Source organism: Lepus europaeus, chromosome X (assembly GCF_033115175.1).
Source record: "Lepus europaeus isolate LE1 chromosome X, mLepTim1.pri, whole genome shotgun sequence".
Classification (NCBI taxonomy): domain Eukaryota; kingdom Metazoa; phylum Chordata; class Mammalia; order Lagomorpha; family Leporidae; genus Lepus; species Lepus europaeus.
Window position 1 is genome coordinate 91,826,642 of NC_084850.1, and position 17,856 is coordinate 91,844,497.

The 17,856-nt window shown below is 45.2% G+C and overlaps 2 protein-coding genes and 1 pseudogene across 3 annotated transcripts in view; 1 reads left to right on the forward strand and 2 right to left on the reverse strand.

Annotated features, from left to right (window-relative positions):
• Nucleotides 1–1,478: 1,478 nt before the first annotated feature.
• On the reverse strand, nt 1,479–2,185 carry LOC133752758 (small ribosomal subunit protein eS6-like; annotated as a pseudogene).
• Nucleotides 2,186–6,146: 3,961 nt separating this feature from the next.
• On the reverse strand, nt 6,147–6,608 carry LOC133752759 (profilin-1-like). Its single transcript, XM_062183096.1, has one exon. It carries the CDS (start codon nt 6,606–6,608, stop codon nt 6,147–6,149), a length of 462 nt encoding a protein of 153 aa, XP_062039080.1.
• A 7,741-nt stretch (nt 6,609–14,349) lies between these two features.
• Nucleotides 14,350–17,856, forward strand: part of MTMR8 (myotubularin related protein 8) — a 125,298-nt gene continuing 121,791 nt past the window's right edge. For both annotated transcript variants that reach the window (XM_062183579.1, XM_062183580.1), the window contains exon 1: nt 14,350–14,447. In XM_062183579.1, coding sequence (XP_062039563.1) covers nt 14,424–14,447 — 24 coding nt within the window. In that variant the 5' untranslated portion in view covers nt 14,350–14,423. The remainder of the gene's footprint in view (nt 14,448–17,856) is intronic.

Consider the following 17,856-nt stretch of genomic DNA (forward strand, 5'->3'; position numbering starts at 1 on the left):
GGTTGGGTGGAGGTTGGCCTAGATATACCCTGTCTAACACAGTAGTTAGTAGATACATGTGACTATCAAGCATTTATGAGGCTTGTCTCATTTGAAATGCATATGTAAAATGCACAGATTTGAAGGTATGGCATAAAAATGTGAACTATTTCACAACTTTTTTATTGATGATATGTTGAAATATATTTTTGAATTGTCTTGGGTTAAACAAAACATTAGTAAGTTTTTCTTTTACAGATTTATTTCTTTATTTTGAGTCAGAGTTACAGAGAGACAGAGAGAGAGAGATCTTCCATCTGCTGGTTCACTTCCCAGATCAGCACAACAGAGAGGGCTGGGCCAGCCTGAAGCCAGGAATCAGAGCTTTGTCAGGTCCTCTATGTGGGTGGCAGGGGCCCACACACTTGGACTATCTTATGCTGCTTTTCCCAGGCCACTAGCAGGGAGCTGGGTCAGAAGTGAAGCAGCTGGGACATGAACCAACACCCACATGGAATTTCAGCATCGCATGTGGCAGCTATCCCTGTTAAACTACAACACTGGCCCCACTAAGTTCATCTGTTATTTATTTCAATGCTGTCCACTAGATTTTTTTTAGAGATTTGAGATCTAACCTTATTTGTTATTCTTAACCCTTATTTTTTTGACTGGACTCAGATTTAGAAGTAGATGCTCATTGTTTTTTTTTTTTTTTGGTTTTTTTTTTTTTTTTTGACAGGCAGAGTGGACAGTAGAGGGAGACAGAGAGAAAGGTCTTCCTTTTTGCCATTGGTTCACCCTCCAATGGCCGCTGCGGCCGGCACACCGTGCCGTTCCGATGGCAGGAGCCAGGTGCTTCTCCTGGTCTCCCATGGGGTGCAGGGCCCAAGAACTTGGGCCATCCTCCACTGCACTCCCTGGCCACAGCAGAGAGCTGGCCTGGAAGAGGGGCAACCGGGACAGGATCGGTGCCCCGACCGGGACTAGAACCCGGTGTGCCGGTGCCGCAAGGCGGAGGATTAGCCTTGTCTAAATATGATCAGAGTCAGCAAACTTGGAAGGCTTCCATAGCCTTGGCAACTCATGACGACAGCCTAGGGTGGATACTGGCACCATAAACTAGAGTGTCAATTTGTTGGGTCAACAACAGGAGCCACTGTGCACTTGCTCCTCATGTGGGATCTCTGTCCTTAATGTGCTGTACATTTTGATTTAATGCTAAAACTAGTACTCAAACAGTATGTTTCACTTTGTGTTTCAATGTGGGTGCAAACTGTTGAAATCTTTATACTAAATTGATCTTCTGTATATAAAGAGAATTGAAAATGAATCTTGATGCAAATGGAAGGGGAGAGGGAGTGGGAGAGGGGAGGGTTGCGGGTGGGAGGGAAGTTATGGGAGGGGGAAGCCATTGTAATCCATAAGCTGTACACTGGAAATTTATATTCATTAAATAAAATTAAAAAAAAAAAGAAGTAGATGCTGTCAGAGAAGAGAACCTATGTCTCTTGGAAACGTCCCTGGCATTTTTCTTTGGCCTCCTTCATTCTCTTGGCGAAAAGTTTAGCATATTCTGCAGCTTCTTCCTTATTATTTTTAGTACACTGTTTCTTCAAAACAATATGCCAGCATTTGTGTTGCAGGACTCTTGGAGTAACGAGATACTGAATATTGCATGCTTTGGTCCTAGATTCCTTACCTTCCTTGTTTGAGGGCTTTCTTACAACACAGTGGCACACACTCATTTTCTTTAGAGAGACTGAAAAGTTTCAGATTCTTTTGGCTCTTTTAGGCCCCAGGTGACAAGGCATCATGTTATCAGTCAATCCAGGCATCTCTCTCTCTCTCTCTTTCTCTCTCTCTCTCTTTTTTACGATAACGAAGTTGAGAACACATAAATTGGCATCAACAATGCAGCCCTGAACAGATCTGCAATTTCATTCTCTGATTCTCTTTGGTCTGTAACACAAACTCAATGGTAGGCAGACCCGGCCACAGGTCAAGACACCTTGCCACATAGGAAAATCTTGTTTGTCATTCCCACCACTGATTCAGACCACATAACCCTTCCATTCTTCAATTAGAGCATTGGCAGCAACTTCCATGGCCATACAGTTTTCATAAAAAAAGTACAAAGTTTACATTCATCATCCACTTCAATGAGTTTCTGGCAGCCAGTTGCTGCGAAGGAAATATTCAGCTTCATTTTTTTAAAAAAATATTTTATTTCTTTACTTGAAAGACAGAGTTACAGATATGCAGAGGCAGAGAGAGAGAGAGAAAGAGAGAGAGAGAGAGGGAGAGAGAGAGAGAGAGAGGTCTTCCATCCGGTAGTTCACTCCCCAATTGGCCGCAACGAGCCTACACCGATCCGAAAAGCCAGGAGCCAGGAGCTTCCTCCAGGTCTTCCCACTTGGGTGCCGGGGCCCAAGGACTTGGGCCATCTTCTACTGCTTTCCCAGGAAATAGCAGAGAGCTGGGTCAGAAGTGGAGCAGCCAGGACTCAGACCAGTGCCCATATGGGATGCGGGCACTGCAGGTGGCGGCTTTACCCGCTACACCACAGCGCCAGCCCCTCAGCTTCATTTTGAAGCAGCTGATTGCCTCCAAGGTGCCACAGAAAAGTAGAAAATTTAAAATGACATATGTAACTGGTATCATATGTGTAGTGGCTAGCACTACTCTGGAGACTTTGACCACTTCCATGTTTAAATGCAGAACTTTACAAGCTTGTGAGGTATGTGTGTTTCTGTGTGGGGGCATTAGGGGCAGAAGGGGATTTATGTAATTAATACAGAAGAGGATTCTCTATAATCACTGCTTCTGAGGACTGGTTAGAGCAAGGTCGAATAAGCACTCTGGGTTATTACTCAACCCCATCCTTCTCATTTCTTCTTTTTTTTCAAACCAGTTTGCCCCACAGCTGCTAGCCGCAAGTCTTCACCCCCTTTTGTAGCTCTTTCCCAACCATACTTCCCCTAAAAGGGACACCAATGACCAAATAAATGGTTCAAAGGTGAGGTCCACACTGGAAGAGGAAAATACAGTCATCACTACCTTGAATAATCCACACCCTGCAGAATCCTCATTTTTAAAAAACCTATCTTTGCCTGAAAAAAAATGATTTTATGCATGTAACTACATCTCCTGGCAAGGTCTCATGTTATGTTATTCCAGAAAAGTAATAGAGAAGTAAAAGACATTGTCTTCCGAATTATAATTACCCTAGAAATAAAATGTGTGTGAAAGTTAAACAAAAACACATAACAGTCCAAAAAATGTTGGTCAGAGTATGATTAAGGGCCAAATACCTGGAATGCTAGCACTCTAGGAATTCAAATAAGGGTCAGCCCCAAGAACAAAGGTCTGAGGAAAGCTTCCTAGAGGAGGTAGTACTTGAGCTGGTCCTTGAAGGATACATGTGATATTATACTTTCCTAGATTTTCAGAGCTTGAAGGGCCCTTAGAGACATAGTACATCCCTCGCTGTATAGGTAAGGAGACTGAGGCCAAGGGAGAAAGATCACAGAAAAAGTAGAGGTTAGAACAAAGGTTTTTCTGGTTCCCAGTCTACTACTCTCTCTACCAGGTACTTAGCAGGGAGGGACAGTAATTGTAGATGTAAAAAATAGTTTAACAGAGATTCCAGGTGGGGTTGGCGCTCTGGTATAGTGGGTAAAGCTTCAGTCTGTGATGCTAGTATCCCATATGGGCATTGGTTCATGTCCAAGCTGCTCCACTTCTGATCCAGCCCCCTGCTAATGGCCAGGAAAAGCAGCAGAGAATGGTTCAAGTGTTTGGGGCTCTACCACCCACGTGGGAGACTCAGATGGAGCTCCTGGCTCCTGGCTTTGGCCTAGCCCAGAGCTGGTCATTGCAGCCATCTGGGGAGTAAACCAGCAAATCGAAGATCTCTCCCTAATTTTCCTCTGTAACTCTGACTTTCAAAATGAATAAATAAATCTGTTTAATAAAGATTTTATTTATTTGAGAGGTACAGTTATAGACAGAGAGAGGGAGAGACAGAGAGAGAGGTCTTCCATCGGCTGGTTCACTCCCCACATGGCTGCAACTGCTAGAGCTGAGCCAATCCAAAGCCAGGAGCCAGGAGCTTCTTCCAGGCCTTCCATGCGGATGCTGGGGGCTAAGCCCTTGGGCCATCTTCCACTGCTTTCCCAGGCCATAGCAGAGAGCTTGATAGGAAAAAGAGCAGCCAGGACTAGAACCAGAGTCCATATATAATGTTGGCACCACAAGCAGAGGCTTAGCCTTACATCACAACACTGGCCCTGAATACATAAATCTTAAAAAAAAAAAAAAAGATCCCAGGAAAGGGCATTTACCCTAATGGTTAAGATGCCCATGTCCCATATCAGAGTGCCTGAGTTCAAGTCCCAGTTCCTGACTCCAGCTTCTTTTTTTTAAGATTTATTTATTTATTTATTTTAAACTCAGAGTTACACAGAGAGAGAAGGAGAGGCAGATGTCTTCCATCCATGCACTGGTTCACTCCCCAGTTGGCCACAACTGTCGGTGCTGTGCCGATCTGAAGCCAGGAGCCAGGAGTTTCTTCTGGGTCTCCCACATGGGTACAGAGGCCCAAGCACTTAGACCATCTTCCACTGCTTTCCCAGGCCATAGCAGAGAGCTGGATCAGAAATGGAGCAGCCGGGACTAGAACCGGTGCCCATATGGGATACCGGCACTGCAGATAGCAGCTTTACCCTCTAGCCACAGTGCTGGCTCCCAACTGGAGCTTCTTGTCACTGTATTCCCTTAGAAGCAATAGTGATGGCTAAGATAATGGAGTCCTTGCCACCTATATGGGAGAACTAAATTGAGCTTCTGAATCCCAGCTTTGTCTCCAGCCTAGTCTCTGGCCGTTGGGAGTATTAGTCAGTGGATAGGAACTCTTTATTTCTCCCTCCCTCAACCTCTCAAATAAACGATGTATTCTTTAAAGCCCAGAAGCTGAAATGTCTGAAGGACCTACTCTGTTTTAGTTGGCTTTTGGTTACTTTAACTAAAATACCTGAGAGGAGCTTCTTTGGAAGGAAAGTTTATTTTCACTTATAATTTGGAGGTTCATAAGTTGACATCAGGCAGCCCCAGTAGTCTGGCATCTGGCACAGCTGGCAACGGTCGACGTGTATGATGAAACAATCACACGGTAATCCGGGAAGCAGAGAGACACGGGAAGCACACCCAGCTTATATCAACACTCTTGTCTCAAGAACCACCTTTTTTTTTTTTTTAAGGGAAAGAGTTTATTGGGGGAAACCCGACAGACTGGAGGGAAGGGGCAAAGAAGGAAAAGAGGGGGAAGGAGAGCGTAAGAGACAGAGACAGAGACAGAGAGAGTTCAGGAGATCGGGGAGGGGGGGATAGAACTTCGGGTTCAAGAGCAGGTCCTTTTAAAACTTTGCTAGGGGGCAGGCAGGAAAGTAGGAGTAGTGAATCCCGTTAGGATGGGGGTGGAGCTGACACTGGTGGTTGGGCCATGTGGCCACCTGGCTTCCAGCAATGGTGGCGGGGGCTAGAGTCTAGGATGGTGTCAGGGTGTAGATTGCGCCATAGATAAGACTGCACCATTTTACTAACATTCCCCCCTTTTGTTTTTTATAAAGCAGGAGTTGTATGGGATTACATTAGTCCCAAAAGTTCAGGAGGGGTAGAGGGATGATGATCTGTCTTTAGAGCTACTTCCTGCTGACATGAGGCGATGTCTCAAGCTGCTGTCTCCTGGGCAGGGAGCCAAGTATATCCCTGTAGCAGCATTTGGTTGACCGCCGGGTTGCTGAAGGCCTTTGAAGAACCACCTTCTGAGGACAAGACCCCAGTGACCTAAAGACCTCCCACCAGACCCATCTCTCAGATGCCCTAATTAGAGCAAGTCTCCACCCTGAATCCATTGACTATTAATCTAACACTCTGGAGTTTAACATCTTCATGAGTTTGGGGAGCCAGGTCCTGCTCAATCTATCCATAACACTCTCCAATCAGCATCTCTTCTCAACACATACTCACATGATCCATCATTCATTGAAACAAACACACCTCCAAACCTAGTCTGGGATCTTTCTTCCTTAAGAAAGCTTTAATTTAGCAAGTGAAACATATGACACTGAATTCAAATTACAGGTGAAACGCCAACACCGTTTATTTTGTTACACACGAGCCAGGTGTTGATGAATGGCTTCTCTGATGTAACCCGCCATCTCAAAAGCTTTGAGGTTGAGCGGCCCTCCTTCTGTTCCTTTTTGTCCCATCACCACAAGGTATGCAGTTTCGATCTGAACTACTGTCACTGCCTGGCTGCCACGACTCTGGCCTTTGGTGCGCAGGTCCATGGTGTTGTTGCCCTCGGTGTACAGGTTGTCTCGGATCAGCAAGCATTTGATCCCAGCAAGAGTGATCCCCTGGAGAAACAACTTCTCTCTCTCATCTTTTGCCAGCAGGATCTGAACTTCTTCCTGGGTCAACTGATTCAAGTTGCCTTCAGGATAAGAAGCTAATAGCCAGGGTGGGGAGTTGGTGATGATTGCAGCATCACAGCATACCCTAGTCTGTAGGAAGAGGGTGATACAGTCCTGCCAGACTTCTTGGCTGATATTTCTTACACACTGCATGATTCACATAAGCTGTCTCTAGGAGATGAATCAAATGTTGGTCTTCAAAGGAGGGTCATTGACAGTTGGCTCAAGAAGTCCAATAAGCTGAGATGGAAATAAGCTAAAAACAGTCTATTTCATCTGGCCTCTCCCCAACAGCAAGGGGGAAGTGGTCTTGATGGCTTGCATGAAGTTATGCCCCACCTGCCTTCTGCTGTGGGTAAAGCTGTCTCTGGAGCAGCAGTGAGGTCACAAAGGCTCTGTGACCTTTTAAACTGACATCATCAACTACATCATCAATGACCCCTAGCAGTAGCTTTCTGAGGCTGTATCTGTAGCTAGTGAGATGATGGGGCAAGCTACATATACTTACTTCCCTGGGGAATCATGGGAAGAACACCAACCCCTCTTCCTCAATAGTAGGAAATCCCTGAAAGTAGAACATAAATGGGCAATAACTGAGTTGGAGGCTTGAATGTAAAACAAGTCAAATGAGACTTACTGTAGCAAGTAGTATCTCATGTTGGCTAATCTTGCTGAGACCTGAGCTGCAGGTAAAAAGTAGAAAAAACCACAAGCTCACCAGTTCACAACTTCTTTTGGGATGACCACAACAGCCTCCTGATCAGTTTATTTGCATCCAGACTACCTCCCTTTAGTTTTGTAACTGGTCCTCACCAGCTGTGAGTCTAGAGTCATTCATTCTCATCCAGGCATTCAACAAGTATCTATGAAGCAAGTATCTATGAACTACTAGTGCCAAGTAGTTTTCTAGGCACCAGGTTACAGTAAGTGAAAACAACAGAGACAGATCACTGCTGTCGTGGAACTGACATTTTAATGTGGAGGGACAAATAATAGATTACACTAGTATATTTTCCCTGAACATATATTATGAGCCTAATACTTTCTTCTTTCAGATCATTTCTCTTATTCTCAGGCTTTCTTTACTCCTGTGGGAGTCCACTCTGATTCATGACTCTTCTGTGCTCTTCAGCAAATAACTGCCTATACCTTTATTCAACAAATATTTACTGAGTAATCATTCTGTGCCAGTCTTGCTCTAGACTACAGAGATCTATCAGTGAACAAATAGTCCCTGCCCTCATGGAACTTGACAGACCAGAGAGGGCTATAAATAAATAGATCAGGTAGTATTGATAACTATGCAGAAAAATGGTTAGGAGAATAAAAAACATTGGAGAAGAAGTGCTGGTCATTTTTAAAAAACTTTTATTTAATAAATATAAATTGCCAAAGTATAGCTTATGGATTACAGTGGCTTATTCCCCCCCATAACTTCCCTCCCACCCACAATCCTCCCATCTCCTGCTCCCTCTCCCATTCCATTCAGATCAAAATTCATTTTCAATTATCTGTATATACAGAAGATCAATTTAGTATATATTAAGTAAAGATTTCAACAGTTTGCACCCACACAGAAACACAAAGTGTAAAGCACTATTTGAGTAGTAGTTATAGCATTAATTCACATTGTATAACACATTAAGGACAAAGATCCTACATGGAAAGTAAGTGCACAGTGACTCCTGTTGTTGACTTAACAAATTGACACTCTTGTTTATGGCGTCAGTAATCACCCTAGGCTCTTGTCATGAGTTGCCAAGGCTATGGAAGCCTTTTGAGTTCACCAACTCCAATCTTAGTTAGACAAGATCATAGTCAAAGTGGAAGTTCTCTCCTTCCTTCAGAGAAAGGCACCTCCTTCTTTGATGGCCCATTCTTTCCACTGGGATCTCACTCAAAGAAATCTTTCATTTAGGTTTGTTTTTTTTTTGTTTTTGTTTGTTTGTTTGTTTGTTTTTTGCCAGAGTGTCTTGGCTTTCCATGCCTAAAATACTCTCATGGGCTCTTCAGCCAGATCCAAATGCCTTAAGGGCTGATTCTGAGGCCAGAGTGCTGTTTAGGGCATCTGCCATTCAATGAGTCTGCTGTGTATCCCACTTTGCATGTTGGATCGTTCTCTCCTTTTTATTTCTATCAGTTAGTATTGTGCTGGTGATTTTTTTAATGTAAGTTGCTTAGGTAAGGATTCTCTGATATGGTGGCATTTGATCAAAGATCTGACAAAGATGAGGGAGTACACATAGAGATACCTGAAGAAAGAGCACTCCAGGCAGAGAGACGAGCAAGTAAAAAGGGCTTGAGGTAGGACTGTGTGTCATATACTTGATAAATATAAAGGACGTCAATATGACTTGAGCAGAGAGAGAAAATAGTGATCAAAGATGTAGTCAAGGGCCGGCACCATGGCTCACTTGATTAATCCTCCACCTGCGGTGCTGGCATCCCATATGGGCACCGGGTTCTAGTCCTGGTTGCTCCTTTTCCAGTCCAGCTCTCTGCTGTGGCCTGGGAGGGCAGTGGAGGATGGCCCAGGTGCTTGGGGCCCTGCGCCCGCATGGGAGGCCAGGAAGAAGCACCTGGTTCCTGGTTTCGGATTGGCACAGCGCTGGCTGTAGCAGCCATTTGGGGGGTGAACCAACGGAGGGAAGACCTTTCTCTCTGTCTCTCTCTCTCTCACTGTCTATAACTCTACCTGTCAAATAAAAAAAAAGATGTAGTCAAGAGGTCCTAGACTTAAATCACATATAGCAATGCACAGGCCATGATTAATTAAGGCTTTCACTTTTACTCTACGATAGGGAGCCATTAAAAGGTTTTTAAAAAGAAGTGATGTCATTCTGGATTCTAGAGTCCAGAAGATGCTATGTACACAATGGATTCTGGGAGACCAGGGCCAAAGCATAGAGACCACAGGGGAGAGACTTAGGCAATAATCTAGGGAAGAGATAACAGAGTTTTGGGCCAGGGTACAGGATTGAGGAGTGGTTGGATTTAGGGAATACTTCAAAGCACAAGCTGATAGGACTTGATGAGTAAGGTGTGGAATATGAGAAAAAGAGGATGTTTCCAAAGCTTTTGGCTTAAGCAATTTTAATTTGATTTGAACGCTTCTGCTCCCTCTAAAATTTATGTTGAATCTTAATCCCCAATGCAATAATATTAAGAGATGAGGCCTTCAGGAAGTGATTAGGCTAAGATAGTTCCATCCTTATGGATTAGATTAGAGCTTTTATAAAAGGGCTAGAGTAGGACCAGCACTGTGGCGTTGCAGGCAAGGCCACGGTCTGCAGTGCTGGCATTCCATATGGGTGCCAGTTCAAGTCCTGGCTACTCCACTTCCAATCCTGCTCTCTTCTATGGCCTGGGAAAGCAGTAGAAGATGGCCCAAGTCATTAGGCTCCTAAACCCTTGTGGGAGACCCAGAGGAAGCTCCTGGTTCTTTGCTTCAGATGGACACAGCTCTGGCCATTGTGGCCATCTGGGGAGTGAACCAGCGGATGGAGGACCTCTCTTTCTCTCTGCCTCTCTGTAACTCTGCCTTTCAAATAAATAAATAAATCTTTAAAAAAAAAACAGCTGGAGGGAAATATTGAGGTGCTTTTCTTCCCTTCCTTTCCTTCTGCCATGTGAAGACACAGTATCTCTCCCTTCTGAGGATGCATCACTCAAGATAACATCTTGGAAGCAGAGAGAGAGAGAGCAGCCCTTACCAGACATGGAACCTGCTGGTAACTTGATATTGGACTTCCAGCATCCATAACTGTGACAAATTTCTTTTTTTTATAAATTACCCAGTCGCACATATTTTGTTATGGCAGTGCAAACAAACTAAGATAAACAAGAAGGATGGAGTTCCATTTCCTGAAATGAGAAACACTACAGGAGGAATAAGCGTGAGGATGGAGGTAGAAATCAAAAGTTCTGTTTTGAATGTGGTGTGTTTGAGGTACCTCTAAAACATCCTAGTAGACAAATCAGTAGGCTGTTAGCTAATATGTAAGTTTTTTTTATTTTAAAAAGTTAATTGATTGATTAGTCTTTAAATGAAAGGTAGAGAGACAGAAACAGAGAGATCTATGTGCTGCTGGTTCACTCCCCAAATACCTGCAACAGCCTGCAGTGGCCCAGGCCAAAGCCAGGAGCTTGGAACTCAATAGGGTTTCCTCATGTGAGTGGCATGGAATCAAGTACTTGAGTCATTATCTGCTGCTTTTTGGGGTGTGTATTAGCAGAAAGTTGTTACTCAGAGTAACACTGGGACTTGAATCTAGGCACTCTGATACGGGATGGCTGTCCCAAGCATCATCTTTTTTAAATCAAAATTTATTTATTTGAAAGGCAGACAGAGAGAGAGAGAGAGAGAGAGAGAGAGAGAGTCTCTTCCACCCACTGATTCTCTCTCCAAATGGCTGCAATGGCCCAGGCTGGGCCAGGCCAAACACAGGAACCTGGAACTCTATTTGAGTCTCCCACATGTGTGGCAGAGACCCAAGCAGCTGGACCAAACTCCACAACTTTCCCAGATACATTAGCAAGGAGCCGGATTGGAAGTGGAGTAGCCAGGACTTGCACTGGAGCTCATATGGGATGCTGGCATCCCAAGAGGTGGCTTAACCTCTTGTGCCACAGGATCAGCCTCCCCTTACCCTCAAAGAATCATCTTAATGACTATGCCAAATGCCCACCAGAGTTTAGAGAACAGATTAGGGCTAGAAGGTTGTCCACAAATTGATGCTATTTAAAGCCATGAAAATTGATAACAGCATCCAGTGAATAAATGTAAATAGAAAAGAGGACAAATGTCTGAGTCCTGGCAGTATTCAAACATGTAGAGATAGGGAAGATGAAGGGGATCAGAAATGGAGACTGGGAAAGAGAAGTCAGAGAAGAGGAGAGAGAGTGGTGTCCCTGAAGCCAAGGGAGGAAAATGTTTCAATGAGGAGGGAGTGATTAAATACTGCTGAGAAAACAAGAAGAGGTCTGAGGACTGATCATTGGGTTTTGCAGCAGAGAGACTATTTGCAACCTTGACAGGAACAGCTTGGTGTACTGGTGGGGGCAAAGTTTGATTAGAGCAGTTACAAGGGAGAATGGGAAGAGAAAAAGAAATGGAAACACGACTAATTTAAACAAATGTTTGAGGCATTTTGTCATAAAGTACAACACAAATGGGGCAATTATAGGTGGGAGTCAGAACAGTTTTCGTAAGATTGTGAACATTATAGCATGCTTTTGTGTTGATGTAAATGATCTGGTAAGTAGAAACATTTACTTATGGAAGGTGGGACAGCTAAGCAGGCGGGGGCGGATGATTGAGTGGATAAACACAAGGGTTGCCTTAGGAAGGCTCAGGAATAGTTTATTTATTGAAGGCACATTATATGGATTCACATGCAGGGCAGCAAGCAGATCTGGTTGCAGAAAGATGTGGAAGTTCCCTTTTGAATCTTCTATTTTTATCATCAAACTAAGAAACAAGAAAATCAACCAAGAAAGAGGATAACAGAAATGTTCAATTATCAAGTTGTGGAAGAGAAGATAACCACTAATTTTCCTGGTGCCCTTGTCATATTCCTGACATTTCACACACATTACCTCTTTCTCCGCAAGAACTACATGAGAATGGGTTTACAGGTGAGAAAACTCAGGCCCAGAGAGGTTGTAGAATTTGCCTAAGGTTATGTGTCATCAGCAAATAGCAGGGCCAAAATTTGAGCCTAGTCTGACTGCAGAGTCCACACACCCTTTTCACTATTCCAAACACCATGGACATGAGGTTTTTTATCTGAGTAACTAGAGGTATGGCGGTGCCACTACCAGGAATAGGGAAAACTTGAGGAAGAGCAGTGGCAGAGATGGGAGAAGGCAAGGGGCAGGGAGAGGGTATGAAAGATGAGTTAGTTTGGGTAGTGATGTCTTTAATGTGCTAGCAGGAACAATTAAGTAAGTGGAAATCTCAGATGGCAGTTGGAAGTTGTAAATTTGAGTTCAAGAGAAAGGTCAGGCCCAGCTCTGTGGTGTAATGGGTGGAGCCGCCACCTGTAGTGCAGGCATCCCATGTGGGTGCTGATGCTCCACTTCCGATCCTGCTCTCTGCTATGGCCTGGGAAAGTATCGGTGGATGGCTCAAGTGTTTGGGCCCCTGCACTCATGTGGGAGAACTGGAAGAGGCTCCAGACTCTTGGCTACAGATCGACCCAGCTCTGGCCATTGTGGCCAGCTGGACGGTGAGCCAGCAGATGGAAGCCTTCTCTCTCTACCTCTGCCTCTCTGACTTTCAAATAAATAAATAAATCTAAAAAAAAAAAAAAAGGCCGTGGGTCTAGTGTTGTGGTACAGCTGGTTAACTTGCTGCCTGCAACACCAGCATCCCATATGGGCACTGGTTTGAGTTCTGGCTGCTCTTCTTCCATCCCAGCTCTTTGCTATGGCCTTGGAAAGCAGTGGAAGGTCCTTGGGCCCCTGCACCCATGTGGGAGACAGATGAAGCTCCTGGTTCCTTCCTGGCCCAGCCTCAGCAGTTGTGGCCATTTAGGAAATGAACCAGTGGATGGAAGATCTCTCTCTCACTCTGTAACAATGTCTTCCAAATAAATAAAATAAATCTTTATGAAAAGAGAAAGGTCACCAGGTTTGAGATGTAAAATTGGGAGTCCTCTATCAGATGGTAAAAGTTTAGCTGGTGGAAGAGATTAAGGTTACCAAGCACTTGGGCTGTCAGCTGCTGCCTTCCCAGGCATGTTACAAGGAAGCTGCATCAGAAACAGAGTAGCAGCTGGACTGGAGCCAGCATTCCACTATTGGGTTGTGGGCATCCTCAGCCGGGCATAACACCCTGGGCCACAAATCTTGCTCCAGTAGTTCAGGTTTTAACTAGTTTGATGGCGGCAGACATAAAAATGAGGGACAAGAGAGGAGGAGGCAATGCCTCTTCATACTTCAAAAGGTACTCTGTTGTTAAATTGTTAAATCAACATCAGGAGTCACTGTGTACTTACGTCCCATGTGGGATCTGTCCTTAATAGGTTGTCGAAGGTGAAGTAATGATATAGCTAGTACTGAAACAGTATTTTTACACATTGTGGTAATGTGTGGGTGCAAACTGATGAAATCTTTACTTAGTATATACTAAAGCGATCTTCTGTATATAAAGATAATTGAAAATGAAAAAAAAAAAACCTTGGTTTTAAATTGGAAATTACATAGAAAAATAATCAATCCTTTTTTAAAAAAATATCTTGCAGAATCTCTGTCATTAATGTGATGTACACTGTTATTTAATGCTATAACTAGTACTCCAACAGTATTCTTTTTCACTTTGTGTTGCTATGTGAGGGCAAACTGTTGTAATCTTTATATATACTAAAATGATTTTCAGTATATAAAGAGAATTGAAAATGAATCTTGATGGGAATGGAAGGGGAGAGCGAGTGGGAAGGGCGAGGATTGCGGGTGGGGGGGAGGTTGTGGGGGGGGGAAGCCTTTGTAATCCATGAGCTGTACTTAGGAAATTTATATTCACTAAATAAAAAAATAAATTAAAAAAAAAGGTACTCTGTGATTTGCCCAAGGTTACAGCTACGAAGGTCTGTGGAAACCCAGCAGCCAGTAGGGGACACCCTGTGTTATCTCCGCAGAGTGTTATCGTGACATCGGTGCTCAGAACATCAAAGAGTGTGAGAAAGGGGACAACATTGCAATCTGGGTCTTAGAAAGTGGGCCAAAGGTTGAGTGTGAACCAGAAGAGTCAACTTTCCAAAGAAAAGGGCATTTGCCAGGAAGCAAGATGGCGAGGCCAGCTACTGAAGAAGTATCGCGATATGAGCTTCCGCGAGGATCAGGTGACGAGAGTTACAGTCAGCACGAGGAGGGCGGGGGTAGGAGCCCGGATTGGGCCAGAAGGTGGCGGGAGCGACGCCGGCGGCCCAAGTACCGCTGAGGGATTTGGTGGCGGGAATTGCTGTAATGGACCACATCACGGTGCCCAAGGTAAGGGGGAAAAAAACAATGAGGCGAGGCTGGGAGCCGCGAACGCCCTTTCGGTTCTTAGCGGGGAGCCTAGGCACATCCCCTCGTAGCCTTCTCAGGGTGCTCTTTGACTCCCCCTTCCCGTGCCGGGACCGGGGTTTTCTTTCTAGGTCACACCCCCTTTCAACCAAACTGAACTCCTCTCGGGACCTAACTGCGGGCGTCGCGGCGGCGGCGGCGGCGGCGTTGCCGTCGCGGGAAGCGGTGGTCTGCGCCAGCCAGCGTCCCCCGCGCGCCAACGCCGCCGCGCCACCGCCCCCGCGCCCTGTAAGAGCCCACGCCTGCCCCGCCCCCCAGCCCTCCGACCTCCGCCGCCTCACGGCTACCTCAGGCTTCTTCCACACTCGCCGCGCTTGTAACTGCTTTTCGCGAATACCCGGCGTGGGATCGCCGCCTGGAGCGTTACTTCCTTTACCCGTCCTCCAGGTGTCCCCTGCCCCTAGCGTTGCTCCCCGACAGCTCGGAGCCCTAGCCCCACCCCGACTCCCGGCGTGGGTGGGCGTGTCGGGTGGGTGTTTTGGGGGGGCGCCGCATCTCTCCAGGCCGAGCTGGGCTTGAGGAAGAGGGTGGAGCTGAGCGGACCTGGCCCTGCCCAGCCGCGTGGAGAAACCTGAGGTGGTGTCGCCTGGCAGGTTCGCGCCTGTTTCTAACTGGCCCTCACTGAGAGCTCTTCTGCTACTTGTTCTCGCTCATCTTTTTTTTTTTTTTTTCAACTTTTATTTAATAAATACATATTTCGAAAGTACAACTTTTTGGATTATAGCGGTCCCCCCCCCCCATAACCTCCCTCCCGCGCGCAAACCATCCCATCTCCTACTCACTCTCCCGTCCCATTCTTCATCAAGATTCATTTTTAATTATCTTAAACTGTTGAAATCTCGCTCATCTTTTAGGGAGCCTGTCTTCTCTTCCCACCGCCAGCCCCCTCTCCATATAAATCCTCTCCCCTCTACCGGTTTTTTCCTTCATATCTGGTTCTGAGGAGTTCACAGCTAGTCTGGTGAATTTCTTCTATTGCTCCTAACAAACGTGACCCCGGGCTAACCGGGGTCCACACAAAAGTGCAGCGTGTTTTAGTTGAAGGAGCATGGAATTTGAAGCCAGGGAGACTTGGCTTAGAGTGCTGGTTCTCCCCCCCCCCCCCCCAAACTATTAGCTAAAGACTTTAGACTATTTAACCTCTCTGAGCTCTGACTTTCCTCATCTACCAAATGGGGATAGAGAAGTTTGCCCTGCTCGTTTCACAGGGTGGTTGTGAGGATTAAATAAAAAGATGTGTATTAAAGCTGCATTATAACTAATAGTGTTCTGCCCACCTGTTAACTTAAAACAGGGGTGGGGAACGTTTTTTCGGCCAAGGGCTATTTGGGTATTTATAATTCGCAAGCCATACAAAATTATCAACTTTAAAATTAGCCAGCTATAGATTTGTTGAATTTAGAGTCCCACCTCTGCTTGCCTTGGCAGGGCCAGATCAAATGACTTTGTGGGCCTTCCACAGCGGCCAGCATTCCCCACCACTGGCTTAACACCTTGATGCTGCCTGATGTGCAACACAGGAACTCCAACTATTAAACTTCTGCTTTCCTGATTCCCTCTTTCTGAATGGAAGATAGCCACATCCTTTGTAGCAGCCAGCCTTGCCTTTTTCTGGGTCCTGTCCTTTTCAGGTCTTGTCGTTTGCACCAGGTTCCCTGCTATGTTATAGGATAGTGATTCTATTAAAGCAAAAGGCTGTCTGCTATCTGGACTACTTCTACTTAACCAACTAACCTTGCCTAGTTTAAAAGCAGCTCACCTAAATACTCTTTGTGTTTCTCCCTCCGCCCCTTTGACACTGGGGGAAACTGTGAGGCAGAACTGCCCTTGCCTTTTGAGTGTTAAGATATTAAAATACTAAAATCCTACTTTTAGGGGATTAAAAGCTGGCTGTATGGTCATTGAAACAGAGAAGAAATAATTAAGTGAGCCACATAAAAACAATCATAGCAGCTAACACATATTGAGTATTTATATGGTAGGTGCTAAGCTAAATGTTTGCATGAAATAGATCTTCAGTTCTTACTAAAACATTAATTGGAGTAACAATTATTCACATGTTACAGATGAGAAAACTGAGTCCTGGGTGGAGTGACTTGTCTAACAATACGAGTGCTCAGTTTCACACTGCACGACTGGAATTTGGACCCAAGAGAATATTTTTTTAAAGATTTATTTATTTATTTAAAATAGTTACACAGAGAGAGGAGAGGCGAGGGGTGGGGCATCTTCCATCTGCTGGTTCACTCCTCAGTTGGCCACAATGGCCGGAGTTGTGCTAATCCGAAGCTGCACCAATCCAAAGCCAGGAGCTTCTTTCCGGGTCTCCCACGTGGGTTCAGGATCCTAAGGACTTGGGCCATCTTCTACTGCTTTCCCAGGCCATAGCAGAGAGCTGGACTGGAAGTAGAGCAGCTGGGACTCGAACCGGAGCCCATATGGGATGCTGGCACTGCAGGCGGCACCTTTACCCACTACGCCACAGCGCTGACCCCCCAAGAGTATATTAACTGGCATTGTGGCCAGACTCCATTTCTACTACATGGATGGAGTTTGAGTCTTTTAAAAATTTATTGTCATTTTATTTGAAAGGCAAAAAGGCAGAGACAGGCAAAGAGAAGTGTTCTAGCCTCTGGTTCACTCTCAAATGCCCACAACAGTCAGAGCTGGACCAGGCCAAAGCCAAGAGCCTGGAACTCCATTTGGGTCTCCTACATGGGTGGCAGGGACTCAAGTACCTGAGACATCATCCATTGCCTTGCAGGATATATATTAGCGGGAAGCTGGGTCAGAAGCAAAGGAGCCAGGACTCAAACCAGGCACTCCAGTATGGGATGTGGATGTTGCATTCAGTGACTTAAGCTACTTTGTCAAACATCTCCCCATTGTGCGTTTTGAAATACAAATAAAAACCGCAAATAAAGATAATTATTTAAACAAATTTGGTATTTATTTTGGTGCCTGGCAGGACTGTGAGTGCCCAGAGGTGGTATTCTGCTATAGTCTTTTTTTTTTCTCTCCTGAGTTTCTGGGAAGGATTAGGGCTGAACTGATGGATAAGGATTAAGTTGGCATCTCTCTTTTTTCTTTTAAGATTTATTTATTATTTGAAAGGCAGAATTACAGAGAGGCAGGGGCAGAGAGAGAGGTCTTACATCTGCTGATTCACTCCCTAAATGGCCAAAACGGCCAGAACTGGGTTCGTCAGGAGCCAGGTGCTTCCTCTGTATCTCCCACATGGGTGCAGGGGCCCAAGGACTTGGGCCATCTTCCACTGCTCTCCCAGGCCATAGCAAAGAGCTAGATCCGAAGTAGAGGAGCCAGGACTCAA

What these genes read in the sequence shown, in the direction of transcription:
- LOC133752759 (XM_062183096.1), bottom strand. Translation starts at nt 6,608, where the DNA reads ATGCAGTGTGTAAGAAATATCAGCCAAGAAGTCTGGCAGGACTGTATC.